Below are 16,571 nucleotides of genomic sequence, written 5' to 3' on the forward strand. Positions count from 1 at the left end.
AGTCACGGCAATAAGGGCAACCGGCAGCCACGTCTCCTCCTAACACAATTCTCTAAGTCCTGCACCGCTGCTATGGAAGGACCCCAGATGTGGCCTGGCTCCTGCCCGCCAGCTACGGCTTGGGTTGATTTTGGGGTTTGGTTTTTTTTTTTTCCAATTCGTTCTGGAATTCTGTAAGATTTCCAAGCATACATCCAATACTTTTCTTTTTTTTATTTTTATCTCAATGTGATTGGGTTCTATGACACAGCCAAATGAACCTTAACTGGTACCGCCTCCCATACAAGACTGTTAGGGATTAACTGGAGTGACCAGCCAATCACTTTACCTATCCCACGGATCAAATGGTGGCTAACAGTCTGAGTCTATGAGATACTGTGTATTGTTTTTAAACTGTCCTTTTGAAATATCCTTCAGTTTAGATTCTTTTTTTTTTTCAGCATTTTATTTTTTATTTATTTATTTATTTATTCATGAGAGAGAGAGAGAGAGAGAGAGAGAGGCAGAGGGAGAAGCAGGCGCCCAAGGAGTAGGGAGCCTGATGCGGGACTCGATCCCAGAATCCTGGGATCATGACCTGAGCTGAAGGCAGACGCCCAACCATCTGAGCCACCCAGGCGCCCCTTCAGTTTAGATTCTTACTAAATCAAACCATTTCATCAAACATCTCAATTACTAAGTTTTATCGTGTATACCTTTATACTCAAAATAAAGAGTGTGTGTACTCTTCAAACTCACCCATTACTGTTTCTGCTAGATACATAAATCAAGGGCACGATGGGGAAGGCCTAGTTTTTATGACTACATGAAGTACTAACAGCATGTTATACATTAGTAACAGTATCTTAATCCTGAGGAAACATAATTTCAGGCCAGAATTTATAGACTTTATCAAGTTAATTTATGTTCTGGTAGCAAACAGTGAGCTCCCCCCATACGGCTGCTGGGAACCCCCATGGGTATGGGAATGAAACGGGATTTCCTTCAAGACCTTCAAGATAAGACTCCTGATCTTTCTCCCACTGGATTCTACATATATTTCAGGGAGCTTAATGATGCAATGACTTAGGAACATAGTATTTGCTTTTCCATATTAAAACTCAATCTTATTTAAGTATCTGTCAGAGCTACAGAAATAAATTTTTGTTTATCTTTTGAGGCCAAACAGAAAAGAGGAGCTTTGGCCAAGTAAGTACTCAAAAAAAAAAAAAAAAAGGTAAATTATTACTTTCCATTTCCAGGCACAGTAATCTCTTATTTAGTTTACTTTTTACTAAATAAATAGTAGGTGAACGGAGGACACAGCTTAAAAACTGCTTCAAACAAAACTGGACAAATTCTTACAAAAACATTACGACCTTCAAGAAGTCAGTTTCTGAACAAACTATTCACAGATATTAAAAAGTAAGAACTTTTATACTGGCACTTTAGATGTAATTCTACTGTGATTTGTTTTTGTTTCCAAATAAGGTTCTGTTGTTATAAATTGGTAGGAACAGAAAGAAGGCTTTCCCTAGTATTTTCTTTTACTAGAAACACTGTCAGAAAAATAGCATTAATTCTATGAGCAAGAGAGCTAAAAACACTTTCCCTCACCAGGCTGTATTTTTGCAAAAGAAATAAAATCACAACTGCAGTGAATTTTTATGTTCACCTTTCCTTTTATCCAAAGAATAAGATGCTTTCTCTTTGGAGAAAAGTAATTCTGTAAAACTTGAAGTCGAAGTAAGCTATCAGAGAGACTAGGAAAAGAAACAGTCAAAATAATTCCATTATGCTTCCTGTCAATCTATATGCCTGTTAACCTCTTTCTGTTATTATATTCCTGATCCAATACTGGAGTATAATTTAGAATTAATTTATTAAGTAAATTACATACCCTGGACTCTGCATCATCTTCTTCTTCATCGGGATTATAGGCTTCTGCACATACTATAAAAATAAAAATGGACATTTGAAAGATTATTCCATCAAGAAATATACTATAATAAATATACCTTAAAAATTTATAAAAAGAGAACCATGGTATAAAACAACATTAATTCATTTCATCCAGGGCAAGCAGTCTACACTGAAAAGACGATTCCCTATTGAAATCTATAACGAATTTATTAAAATATAAAGCTGCACTTTAAGACAATGACAATTGTTTTCTGCTTTCTGTTATTCAGAGAAACAGTTTCACCTCTTCCACCTTCGTTTCTAAGCTACAGAAATGCATAAGATCTAAAAATTACTTAAAGAACAGACCCCCCCCAAAAAGCCTAAGTCTGCTATGAAATGATCAATTTAATCATAATTATAAGTACTTTTCATAAATTATCCACAACCCAATCTTCCAAGAGCAAATACGATTAACACGTTCATATTCCTTTCTAGTTTTTAAGCTGAGTGTATTTCATACTGCATATGCAATGTTAAAACTTGCTTTTTTCATTTAACACTGTAAGAATTTCACATGCCATTAGAAACATTTTGCAAAAATCATTTTAAGGACTGCTGATTGTTTACCATAAGCTAGAATTAACCACTCCCTTAATACTAGATAGACACTTAGCTGGCTTCTATTAAAATAAGCTTGCAATAAACATCTTCATGCATAAATATTTGTCTATATTTCAGATTATGCTGTAGGAATTATTCCCAAATGTTATTTTTGGGGGGCTAACAGTTATGACAATTTTTAAGGCATACTTATTACCAAGCTTCCTTCTAGAGGGACTATACCAATCCACTGTTCTAACAAAGAATGTGTAAGAAGATTCCTTTAAACTATAAAACAGAAATGGATGTTACTGCTTAAATCTTGGCAAATTAGATGAAAAATTATTGAAATTTTTAAAAATTATTTTGAATTTTAACTATGTTCAAATGTTTATAAAGCTGACTATATTTCTGCCTTTGCCTTTATGAGGAACCTCAGTATGCATTTGATTTTCTTTTTGGTTTACACCAGTTTCTTAACACCACTTTGTTATATTTCTCATAATCTTTTTATCCAGTTTGCTTTTTCACTATAATTACAAAGTTGTCACAGGTTATGCATGTTTATTTTTAATGCAATGAGATCAAGGATGAAAATTCCCCAATATGATTTAAACTCAACAATAAACATCAGAAAAACACCACTGGTTTTGAGCTAGGAAACTCCTTCTTTGCAAATGTAAAGATTACTTCTCTTCCGGTTTTTTAAAAGTTTTTTGTTTTTTTTTTACATTTACCCTTTAATTCATAAGGACTTTACTCTGCCAGAGATACAGAAATTTAAAGAACAGAGGATCAGCGACAAGCTGACAAATGTCTTCACAGAGGCCCGGACGGCATGAAGAGTACCATCATCATTAGCCTTACTACTGCCATTATTACTATAAATCCTGACGTTAGCGTTCTTTCCTCCAGGCACTGCTCTAGATACACACTGGCCAGTGAGTGAGGGATTCTTAACCAGGGCCAGTTTTGGCCCCCAGAGGACAACTGGCAATGTCTGGGGACATTTTCATTGTCACAACCATGGGGACTGTCGGGGAAGCCACTCGTTACTGAGGGAGGCCAAGGATGCTGATAAACATCCTACGATTGCCCAGGACAGGATCCCCTTCCCCCGCAACCCCCAACCACCTGGCTCAAAATATCACCAGTGCTGAGGGTGAGAACCCCTGACCTAGTGTATGTTTTTTCATTCAGTATCACAACAACCCTAAGACAGACGGGTTTCCTATCACCCCCTGACAGATGAGAGACTAGGGCAGAGAGAGGTTATGTATCTTGGCCCAGATCACACATTCTAGGACGACACGACCCATAGCTGATCCCAGCAGTGTCTGGCTGACCCCAGAGCCCTTGCTCTTAACTATTGTTCTGCATTTGACTCTGGGGAAGTCACCAGCATCAAGGCTGGACTTGAGCCTTCTGTCTCAGAAACCGAACAGAAGGGGACCTGTCTCTCAGGGGCAGGCTCTCATTAAAGAACCTCACTGATGAGTATCACCAGAATGCCAATTTAGTAACTCCCTGAATCAAGTATGGAGTCAGCATGACCAGCTCTCTCTCCGACACAGGAAGACCGTGGAAGAAGGCAAATCACAATTAAAGGGTTGCTTGCTGAGAATGAGCTAGGAGGAAGTGAATGTTAGGTGGCATCAGTCTGGGACAGCTTGAGCCTTCCACACACACCATACAGATGGTCCTGCTCATGGTGCCCACTTTAATCCTGCTGGCTCCAACTTTCCAGAAAGCATGAGGACATCTACTTCTTTAAAGCTTGGCTCTGTGACTTTGTTTCCGTAGATGACCAATCTCACAGGCGGGACTGCTACCTAATTAGCAGGGCTCAGTGCAAAATGAAAACAGCGCCATTTTCAAAAACTCAGAATCTCAAGAGGGCACCAAGAGAACATTAGACCAAACTCAGAGCCCTCGTGAATAGGCGGCCCAGGCCGTCAGCCCAGCTAAGGGGATCAATATATTCAATGAGGTAGTAGAGTAGATAAGACACTAGTGTTGATCTTAAATTTTATTTCACAGAAGGAAACCTTCATGCTCTGATTTTTAAGTTCCGAGCTCCTATACTCTGACTAAAAATCATGAGGAGTAAGATTCTATTGTTCTTCTAAATAACTTATCAATTGTCCCAGTATTATTTGTTACTTGACAGTCTTCTGATTTGTGGTGTCTACTTTATCACTTACTTGTTTCTCGGTTGCCCATTTCATTTAACTATTTCCCGTGCCAATATTACCAGGATTTAGTTCCTGACATGTAGGTGCAATGTTTCACTACATTCCAGTCCATCTACCATCACCTCTGAAAGCCAGAGTAAAATACAGCACCTGCGGGCTTGGACATTGCCATCTTCACTTACGCAGTTTCCTCGGGTTGGAACCCTGACACATCCTCCTTTCCAAGCCATCCCTTCTCTCCAGCCCCAACTAAAAAATCAAGACAAGAGCCTTACCTCCTCAGAGCTAAGTTAGGAAAACCCACTTTCTGTGCTCCCCTTGCTTCTGTGTTCCCAATACCGTGGGCAGAGAGAGCTCATTCTTGTCTCTTACTACACTGTACTCTACCAGAGTGGTTACTCTGTGTTCACCCTCCAGGCTGAGACTTACAGCCCTTCCGGAACTAACTGTGCGCTCCTGGAACTCTATTTCCCTAGCACTGACCTGGCTCAACACACACTTTTTGAATGAACGACTGATTAATGAACAAAGAGGCCTGCAAGGTCCTTGAGGACAGAGATAATATCTTGTTTAAATATCTCCTGATATTCTACCTGCATGACAGACTCTCAAACGCAAGTTGAATGAATTAATAAAAAGTTGTCCTTTGCTAAAATGTCTAACACCATTTGTCCAAGAAATAGAAACAGAGTGAAATGAGAACCTTTTGTTTTGTTCACTAAGGAGCCTGGCACAGACCCTGGAAGCTCAGTAACTCTCTGTACAAGGAACGAATGGATGAGAGGTTCTATGCCCAGAAGGACCCTCAAACCAAAGCCTCTAGAGAATATGAGCTGCTTTGTATTCTTTCTAAAATGTATTTACCCTATCCCTCCTGGGCAATGTGAAATTGAGCCTGAAACTATATACTCCCTTCTTGGTTTGGCGATTACACAGTAGTGAAGGATAGAGCCCTATTCTTTGAGTGAACCCTATATTGAGGTTTCCCTGTTATGTTTCCATATATCTATTTGTCAATACATCAGTCATCTAGAATGGGCCAAGATTTCCACACTGTACTGTGATATGCATGCACTGTGTGGCCAGACACCTGTCACAGTCAGCAAGACAGAACAGGGAAGTGAGAACCATATTGACTCTGCATCTTCTGGGGCTTGGCCCTTGATCTTTTCATGTAATATGTGCACGCACGTGCGCGTACACACACACACACACACAGCTGTGCACAATTGACCTCTCTACCCTTGTACAATGTAGGAGTCAGGGGTGCCAACCCTCTATGCAGTTGAAAATCCACATATAGCTTCTGACCCTCTGAAAACGTAACTACAAAGAGCCTACTGTTGATCGGAAGTCTTATTGATAACAAACAGTTGATTAACACATATTTTGTATGTTATGTGTGTTATATATTGTATTTTTTTTTTTAAGATTTTATTCATTCATTTGACAGATAGAGACACAGTGAGAGAGGGAACACAAGCAGGGGGAGTGGGAGAGGGAGAAGCAGGCTTCCTGCAGAGCTGGGAGCCCGATGCAGGGCTCGATCCCAGGACCCTGGGATCATGACCTGAGCCGAAGGCAGCCGCTTAACGACTGAGCCACCCAGGCGCCCCCGTATATATTGTATTCTTGTAACAAAGAAGGCTTGAGAAAAAAATGTTATTGAGAAAATCTTAAGGAAGAGAAAATGCTATACTGTGCCTACTGAAAAAAAAATCCACGTATAAGTGGACCTGTGTAGTTCAAACCGTGTTGCTCAAGGGTCAACTGCAGTGACAGACAAGAGGTAAGGGACTTTTTTCCCATCATGATACCAAATACGTGTTGTTTTTTTTCAACAGCACTCCTCCCTCTCTCTGACACCAAATGGGCTGTCTCACAATTCAGTGTAATTGACACTATCTACCTCAAGTTAGTGTCAGGTCCCACAAGTCAAAGGGCTCAGTCTTGCAAGACTGCCTCCACTTGAGATGCTAATCTCGATTCCCAGGCCACCCACACATCTGAACAACCAGCTATAAATTGAGGGTTCTCATGGCCCCTTCCCTAGTTCCATAATTCACTAGAATAACTCACAGAACTCAGGAAAGTACCTTCCTTACTCTTATAGGTTTACTATAAAGGAAGTAACTCAAGAAGAGCCAATGGAAGAGATACCTAGGGTGAGGCATGGGGGAGGGGCTCAGAGCCTCCAAGTCCTTTCTGGGTATGCCACCCTCCCAGCACCCCAATGTGATCACCAATCTGGAAGCTCTCTTAACCCTGTCATCTAGGGTTTCATTACAGAGGCACAACTGATTAAATCACTGGCCAATGGTGATTAACCCAATCTCCAGCCTCCCTCCCCTTCCCGGGTTGGAAGAGGGGAAAAGGGTGGAAAAGTTCCGAGCTTCTAATCAAAGTTTGGTCTTTCCGGCAACCAGCCCCTATTCTGAGGCTATCTAGAAGCCCCTCAGCCAAGAGTCACTGGGCACCAAAGAAATTCTCACCACTCAGGACAAAGACCAAGTACCCTTGTTATTATACCACACAGGGGTTACAGCAACTCCCAGGGGCACTGTACTTTGTTGGTAATGTATAAAAATTAGTACAAACAGCTCTGCACTGGACCAGTTTACATAACCCGTGCTACCTCTCTGCCTAACTAAAGCATAAAGGAACCAGCCTGAACTCCATGAGCCACTCTACTGGGCCTCAGCACCTGGCACAGAGCCTTGTGCACAGTACGCCCTCAATAAATATTTGTTGAAGGAGTAAAAAGCAAATGTGGCCTGTACAGAAAAATTGCGTGGTTTATAGGCTTTTAACCTAGAAAAAAAAAACTGACTTCTGGAAAACTTATGTAAAATTTACTTTTCCAATGTTCTCAATACACTAAGATTTTAGCATACTTATTTAAATGATAATCAGCTTAAAAGAAAGCTATGCTAAAAGCACAGGTGTATTAGACAACAGAGTTCTGCTTCAATATGGTTAAACTTAGCTTACTGAAGTGGAAATGCCCTCCTACAAAGGGGAAAAAAATTTACCTTTACAAATACTAGTTTAAGGCATGCATTCTCAAGCAAGATTAGTTGGGGGAGGAGGCAAAAAAAAACTTAAATCTTTTTTTTTATATATAAAGCACATACATACACACAGTACAGAAACTGCTACACAGTGTGTCTGTGGCATTAAAATCTCATTGTGGGGATGAGAGGGATGAGGGGAAAGCGCCTAAAAAAAAGACTTTGGGGGAGAGCCAATAACAAAAATAAGACCAAGAAGCACGGGGATAAGATACAGTAGTTCCGGTGAAGTAAAGGGAAGAGACGACACAGCGGCAGTCAAGAGTCTGTCCCCTCCCCCGCCTCATCCACACGTCTGTTCAGGAAGTGCGCTATACATCTGCTCTGACACATTGGTGACAATCCTAACTTCAAATCCACAGAGCAAAAGCATCTGGACATGACCACAGTAGAGAAGCTCCCATTTTGTTCCCAAAGCACAGTCAAGAGAAAGGACCCATGGGAATTTTTATTTACCATTAAAAAAAAAAAGGTTTGTGGAATTTGGGCGATGATGCAGAGTGAAAGAATGCTGGAGAAGCACAGAGAGGAGAAAGCAGCGAGCAGCTGCTCAGAGAACAGAGAAGGCTCCACAGAGAGAAGCCCCCAGGCGGCGAAGGAGCGGTGGGAACAAGTCTGAGAAGAGAGGCGCCGGTTTTGTCTGGGGCTGTATTTCCAGCACTTAGAACTGTGACTGGCATACAGTAAATGATTAACAAAAATGGTTAGGAAAAGGAATAGTCATGGTAGTGCTGAGGAAAGTAGGATTTCCTTTTGATCTTAGACCTAGGGAAATTGCCTGTCAAGGTGGCTGGCTAATACTACAGTAACAAGGCTCCCCAAATCCGAGGGACTTCAAACAGAAGTGTACTTCTTGCTCACAGGGTAGGTCCATCTCAGGACCGTGGGTACTTTGCTTCAAGTCGTCTTTGTGAAGGCTGAGGGCTGAAAGAGCCACCACCATCTGGAATGTCACCAGTCCCCAAGGCAGCGGCAAACTGCTCATGGCCCGACGGGTTCAAGATACAGCACCCCAAAACATGGCACCTCAAGTTAACCATCGACAAAACAGCAGAAGGAAGGTCACTCTGACCTCCCGCACCCTGCCCTCTGCCCCAGCAATCTCCCATGTGAAAGGTACCGTCCCTGTACCAGAAGGAAGGGGGACATCCTTATCACCAGAGACAAAGAAGTTAGGGCCGAGAAGGCTGCATAAACAACCCTTACCCATTTACTGCCAGGAGCCCAAACCCCTTGGTCTTGTAATCCTTCACAGATTTATTATTGCCCAGAAAATATAAAAGCTTCCTGCTCTAGTCACTTGTTTGGGTCTTCATTTTCTTGGGAAGGACCCCATAAACATGTAAAAATTCAATAAAATGTGTGTAAGACCTTTTGTTATTCTTATGTCAGTTTCTTAGGCCCAGCCAGAGACCCAAAGAGGGTGCAGAATTTTTCCTTCCCTGCACCCCTAAAGCCTCTGCCTGCAAGTGATATGTGTCCCCTCTGTCAAGAAGGAATATATAATCACAGCTCACAGGACAAGTGACGTGGCCATTCCTAACTTCAAGGACACAGGGACGTGTATCTCTGCAGGTGCTCAGAGGAGAGAAAACCAGAACATTATGAAGAGTCCTAATGACCAACACAACCCCCTGATGGCCCTACGCTCAAGGATTCCTCTCTTGTCCTCTCCACCAGGGGCTTAGAAGGGGAATGGAGAGTATTGAAATCAACCATATGGTTTACTTAAAAATAGGGGGAAATGTTCTTAGCTTAAAAATCTACAGACTAAGTCTCATAAACTCTGAACAGAATCATGACAATTTCCTTAAAACTGCCTTCCAAATATTCATTGACTATTTAGTCATTGAACATTTCACTTAATATTTTACTATTTCCTGCATTGAAACATTAAAAGTTATTATAATCTACCATTACTGCCTACATTTCAGCTACAAAAAGAGCAATATAAACCTTCGTTCAGGGAGATTCTTGAATCATCCCCAACATATAACTACCAATCCTAAAAAATGGCTATAAATTTTTTCCTGTTATTTCCACTATAAAACAGCCTACTGTCACAAAAACTTTTTAGCTATACCACACATTTTACTCAACTACCCTGAATCATTACAAACCCATTGTTTTTGTTGCCCTTTAACAAGAGAGATATTTAGGGGTGCCTCGGTGGCTCAGTTGGTTAAGTGTCACACTCTTGATTTCAGCTCAGGTCATGATCTCAGGGTTGTGAGATCGAGCCCAACATTGGGCTCCACACTCAGTGGGGAGTCTGCTTAAGATTCTCTCTCCCTCTCCCTCTGCCCCCTCTCCCCAGTGCCCGTGCTCTCTCTCTCAAATAAAAAATAAATAAATCTTAAGAAAAGAAAAGAGAGATATTTAGAGTAAGACTTCATAACTTACCAATTCATTTCTATGTTTTTGTTTCTAAAAACAATTTTCCCCCATCTGTATACCAGTCCTCTTTAAGTGACTGTAAATCAAGAACAATTCACACCTCACAAATAAACCACCATGCACAGGACACCAGAGGAGCTGTGTCGTTGAGATCATAACTGAGCACAATAGAGAGCTTCAAATAAATGAGACTCTGTCCATCATTTGCTATTTCCCTATTATTAAAGATAATGGAAACCAAAACATTCTTTTAATTTGTTCCAAAAAATGTATGAATTTTTCTTCAAAAATGTCTCCAAAGGCAAAACAAAGTCCCAACTATCTCAGGACCCATATACATATGGCAGGCGAATTTTTATTCTAGACTTAGATTCCAAAGTATTTTAAAACTTTAAAGTGTGTGGAATCAATCATTGGAACCCATCCCCAATCCTGTCTTTCCACTACATGCTCTATACATATGTATTCAGTCCCTGAAACCATCAGCTCTTTTATTATAAAATCAACTCATTTATAAGTATGGCAAAATTAAGAGGACAAAGCATTCAACAGGTTTATAAAAAGAATCATGTCAACATGGTACGTTTCTGAATGTTCTACATAATACCGTCCATACCCTATGCGTAGCCTGTGGGACTCAGAGAATGGAGGAGCACCACATGAGCCCCACTCCCTCTCACGTGGAACAGTGGTCTCCCTGTAGCTACTAATGCTCCTTTCATTAGTTAAGGAAATTTAACAATGTGCAAGATCCAGGAAATGGTGAGTGCATGTAATCTAAGGACCCAACATATGGGTATTTTCCAAATAATATATTCCAAGTGAATTTTCTTTAAGCAAAAGAATAAAAACTTACAAATGACCAAGAGTAAGATAGAGAGATACCATAAAAAGGTCCTGGAGAATAATTCTGAGGAGAATATATTCTGATAACCATTAATATTTTAAAGCCCATGTATGTGTTTACTATTAATCACTATAATTCCTCAATGATATTCTCCAGAACTGTTGAGTAGCCGACGGTAAGTAGATCCATCTGTTTTAGAGGACAGCACTATCATAGAAATTACATTTGTGTTTTGCTGAAATAGTCTAATGAGGATTTCTGAGCATTATATTTGATGACTGTTATGAATTTTCAGAAATTAATAGCCAAGGAGATATCAAAAAAGAATTCTCATGCTTTGATTAAAAGTCAACAAACAGCTTCCCAAGAGTCTGCCCAAATGCCCAACTCTTGCATTTTATTTTGGTCTGAGACCTTGGATCACATTAAAGTAATATGAATATAAATACTAGTTGATTGTGAATGATATGCCCACATATATCAAAACACAATTTTGCCTTTCAGATGCAGAGGAGCTGGGGCTACTTAAAGCTTCTGAATAATTTTATCTGTTTACTGTTTTTGAGACTAATGCTTGTCTAACATGTACCTATGAAAAAATCATAGGAATAGAAACACTAAAGGATTTTTCTCATTATTAATAAATTTTCAGAACAAGTACCATCTGACCAGATCATTCTAGGATGTGAAGTTGGGACTAAATATAAGCCAGAATTATGGAAAAAGAGTTTGGTCAATTCCCAGCTTCCAGGTTTAGTAATAAAACTACCAAATGTGAGCATTAGGTGAACATCTTTCAATCAAGCCTCTCCATTTCATTATCAGAAGTCTAATAAGAATTCCAATGCTATTTTAGAAAAATATGACCAAATTGTAACAAAACAATATATATCAATACCCAATATTAATACACAACTTAAAATATGTGGTATATATTTACAAGTAAATGCAACTGAGTCTAGCTTATGCATTATTTAAAGTCAAAAATAAATCCTTATAAAAGCCTAATAGGACTTGCCTCTTGAAGAAAAGAAAAATTCCGTTTCTATTTTTTTAAGGGAAACTTGAAAAACAATGTCAAGATTTGTGAGGTGATAAATGACAATGAATTTAAATGAATTTTTTATTAAAAACAATATAAAGGCAATAAGATAGGAAATATACAAATAAGGTAAAATAGCGATTAAACATTTAAAATCTAAGTTAGCAAAATTACTCATTTTTTAAATAAAATCCAGTTTTAGAGAGGGTGCCTATTTTAGAATGAGCTCTGTCATACACTGCTGATGAAATTCTAAACTGGGGAAACTGTAAAGATGGAAGAGTCATTTTGAAACTGTTAAAAGTCTTGAAAATGCTCATGCCCAACATCGGGGAGGCAAGGAAAAATAAAATAAGATAAAAACAGAGAGGGCGGCAAACTATAAGAGACTCTTAACTCTACGAAACAAAGTGAGGGTTGCTGGAGTGGAGGTGGGGGGGAATAGGGTAACTGGGTGATGGGCATTAAGGAGGGCATGTGATGTAATGAGCATTCAGTGTTAAATAAGACTGATGAATCACTGAACTCTACCCCTGTGACTAATAATACACTATATGTTAACTAAAATAAATAAATTTCAAAACCATATTTTTTAAAATTTTTATTGTTATGTTAATCACCATACATTACATCATTAGTTCTTGATGTAGTGTTCCATGACTCATTGTTTGTGCGTAACACCCAGTGCTCCACGCAGACTGTGCCCTCTTTAATACCCATCACCAGGCTAACCCATCCCCCCACCCTCCTCCCCTATAGAACCCTCAGTTTGTTTTTCAGAGTCCATCGTCTCTCATGGTTCGTCTTCCCCTCCGACTTACTCCCCTTCATTCTTCCCCTCCTGCTCTCTTCTTCTTTCTCTTTTTTCTTAACATATGTTGCATTATTTGTTTCAGAAGTACAGATCTGTGATTCAACAGTCTTGCACAATTCACAGCACTCACCATAGCACATACCCTACCCAATGTCTATCACCCAGCCACCCCATCCCTCCCACCCCCCACCACTCCAGCAACACTCAGTTTGTTTCCTGAGATTAAGAATTCCTCATATCAGTGAGGTCATATGATACATGTCTTTCTCTGATTGACTTATTTCACTCAGCATAACACCCTCCAGTTCCATCCACGTCATTGCAAATGGCAAGATCTCATTCCTTTTGATGGCTGCATAATATTCCATTGTGTATATATACCACTTCTTCTTTATCCATTCATCTGTCGATGGACATCTTGGCTCTTTCCACTGTTTGGCTAGTGTGGACATTGCTGCTATAAACATTGGGGTGCACGTACCCCTTCGGATCCCTACATTTGTATCTTTGGGGTAAATACCCAGGAGTGCAATTGCTGGATCATATGGTAGCTCTATTTTCAACTGTTTGAGGAACCTCCATACTGTTTTCCAGAGTGGTTGCACCAGCTTGCATTCCCACCAACAGTGTAGGAGAGTTCCCCTTTCTCCGCATCCCCGCCAACATCTGTCGTTTCCTGACTTGTTAATTTTAGCCATTCTGACGGGTGTGAGGTGGTATCTCATTGAGGTTTTGATATGGATTTCCCTGATGCCGAGCGATGTTGAGCACTTTTTCACGTGTCTGTTGGCCATTTGGATGTCTTCTTTGGAAAAATGTTCATGTCTTCTGCCCATTTCTTGATTGGATTATTTGTTCTTTGGGTGTTGAGTTTGATAAGTTCTTTATAGATTTTGGATACTAGCCCTTTATCTGATATGTCACTTGCAAATATTTTCTCCCATTGTCGGTCAAAACCATATTTTAATATTAAAAAAAAAAGAAAATGCTCATGCCCAGTTTAGGAAGTGCCCTGCAAAAAATCTGAAGAGATGATAGTTCAAAATAGAAGAAATCTGAATTCCAACAGTAAACAATAAATTAATGATAGATATTCATATATACATAGCCATTTAAAAATTACATTTAAAAAGATTAAAAAATAAAAAATAAAAATTACATTTTACAGAAGTATCTAATGACATAGGAAATGGTCACTAAATCTTATTAGTTTGTTTTTGTTTTTTGAAGCAAGTTTCAAGACAGGTGCACGGTTTGAGCCCATATAAAGTGTGCATCAATCTGGCAGGGCAGACATCGAAGTTTGTTGTTTCTTGGTGGTATGGTTGTGATGATGCTTATTTCCCTATTTGTGCTTTCCTAGGTTCTCCTCATTTTCAACACAGAAAGCACTGTATTTATAATCAAATAATTTTTTTTAAAGAGATGATCATAAAACTCCCATTCACATCTCAAACATAAAAAGGGCTTAAAAACCCAGGAAAAGTTATCCTGCTAATAATCAGTCTGTCTTTTTAATGCATCTGATCCCCTGTCAGAATTACTTTTATAATTTAATACCTCCTAAAAACATAAGCTTCTACAACTGACAGAATCAACGTACTAAAACTTATTCGAAAGTAGTTATGAAAAATAATTTCAACAAGACTGCTCTATCACTGAAAGCTTTCTTTCCAATAAATCTTTTCACATAAAATGAGAACACTGGCTTAATGTCTACCTCAATCTTACAATGATATGGCTTCCTCTAAGCCTTCAATACTTAAAAAACCACCCTCAGAGGTGCAGTACGGGAGAGTTAAGAGTATGCAAATCCTCACCTCAAAAGCAATGATAAAACAAGACAAAATTTCCAAAAAAAACAAAACCATTTCACGACTCTGGAGATCGATTAAAGGCATCCAACGAATGGAGAGGCATTTTTTTCATACAAAACTACTGAACCTCAAGTTACAACAGTGGAAGCACACAGGAAAAAACACAGGCATGTTCTTCATTTACTTACACTACCACTACACTCAAAACACATCTGATACCAAAAATGTGGGTTTATTTACACAATGACTAATTCACCAACACCAGCTGGGTGTCCTACAATTCAATTCAGTTCTGACACTATGTACCTGGAGTTAACATCAGATCGCACAAGGCAAAGGTTCGGTCCCCCAAGACTGACCCCCACTGCAGATGCCAAGTGCAAGTAGTATGTACAAAGGTTACCCACAACTTGGGTACCCTGCCTACAGATTGCAGTCTGCCACAACCCCTCCTTAGAGTCCATCACAGAACTCAGGAAAACATGTTTACCAGTTTATTACATGATAAAGAATATATAAAGGATGCAGCTTAACAGCCAGGTGAAGAGATGCATAGGGTAAGGTCTGGAAGGGTCCTGAGCACAGGACCTTCTGTCCGCATTGAGTCAGAGTGTGCCACCCTTCCAGCATGTAGAAGTGTTCACCAAACCCTGTACTTCGGGGATTTTTATGGAGCCTTCATCAAATAGGCATGATTGATCATAACTCAATCTCCAGCCCCTCTCCTCTTCCCAGAGGATGGAGAATAGAGCCAAAAGTTCTAAGTTTCTGATCATGGCTTGGTCATTCTGGTGACCAGCCCCCATCTTGAAACTATCCAGAAGCCCACCAAGAGTCACCCCACTAGAACAAAAGACACTCCTACCACCCAGGAAATTCCAAAGGATTTCGGAGTTCTGTGTCAGGAGCCAGAATCAAAGACCAAATAGTAGCACAAAGGATGTTCCCAAGGCTCTTATCACTTAGGATATTACAAGGGGCATTTAGGAGCTCTGTGCTAGGAACCTGGGACAGAGAGCTATATGTAATTGCCATTTCTCCACAGGAAGTCCACAGCATTCTTGCTTGGAGCTGCTATCCCAGATACCCCCATCCCCAGCTTGGTCACCAGGGCAGCTCTACCAGCTCTGCTGCTGCAGGAGGCTAACCTGATCGAGGGTAGAGCACAAAAGAACCAATGTCTAGCAGCAAGGCTGGTAATGGTGGTCTTGGTGGTAAACAAACAGGAAGACCAGTAGCTTGCCTAGCATTGGTCGTGGTTCTGGCTGCGGCAAGCAACAGATCAACAGACTAACTAGAAATTAAACCAAAAAAATGAAACCTCAAAGAGAAGCTTCAATAAGCTCTTCAAATGTCCATGGCTGACTGGAAGGCTGTGTGGGCATGCAGGAGAAACTAGACAGGACCCAGGACATCTACATATCCCTGGCTGTTTTAAAGATGTAGTACATGTAGAGAAGACCAAGATGGTAGTCAGAAGTCGGAGCACCCTTTAAAACTATCTGAAATTTGAACATGCTTCCCAATTCAAACACAGATCCATTGGCTCAAGGCATGTGAGTATAACCTCTAACCAATCACTGACAGACCACTAAGCCCTGCACACACAGGGGCTAAACCTGGAAAGCCAGAGTGAATTATTTTTTCCCCATTAAAAAAAAACAAAAACAAAAACAGGGACATTAGCAGCCACATACTCAGTGGAGACAAGAGTCCACACATTTACCATAGGAAAGTTACTGAGCAAAAAACAGCAACAACCCAGAGATAGAAGAGATTAAAATTCAGAATTGCTGAATGCCAGTTCTCAGCAAACCTTTTAAGAATGGGAAAGAACAGCAAGGAAACGAGAAAGTGTGATCCATTCTCAGGAAAAAAATGATCATAGATATTGTCTCTGAGTG

The 16,571-nt window shown here is 40.0% G+C and overlaps 1 protein-coding gene across 3 annotated transcripts in view; it reads right to left on the reverse strand.

Moving 5' to 3' along the window:
* PRKAR2B (protein kinase cAMP-dependent type II regulatory subunit beta) overlaps positions 1–16,571 on the reverse strand; it is a 91,210-nt gene that overhangs the window by 29,876 nt on the left and 44,763 nt on the right. For all 3 annotated transcript variants that reach the window (XR_003611648.2, XM_028118960.2, XM_028118971.2), the window contains exon 3: positions 1,880–1,932. Coding sequence is in view for 2 of the 3 variants with exons in the window: in XM_028118960.2 (XP_027974761.1) it covers positions 1,880–1,932 (53 nt within the window). In the remaining variant the exon portion in view is untranslated. The remainder of the gene's footprint in view (positions 1–1,879; positions 1,933–16,571) is intronic.

Source organism: Eumetopias jubatus, unplaced genomic scaffold (assembly GCF_037043125.1).
Source record: "Eumetopias jubatus isolate StellerSeaLion01/CBP00866 unplaced genomic scaffold, mEumJub1_p1.0 scaffold_14, whole genome shotgun sequence".
Taxonomy (NCBI): Eukaryota; Metazoa; Chordata; class Mammalia; order Carnivora; family Otariidae; genus Eumetopias; species Eumetopias jubatus.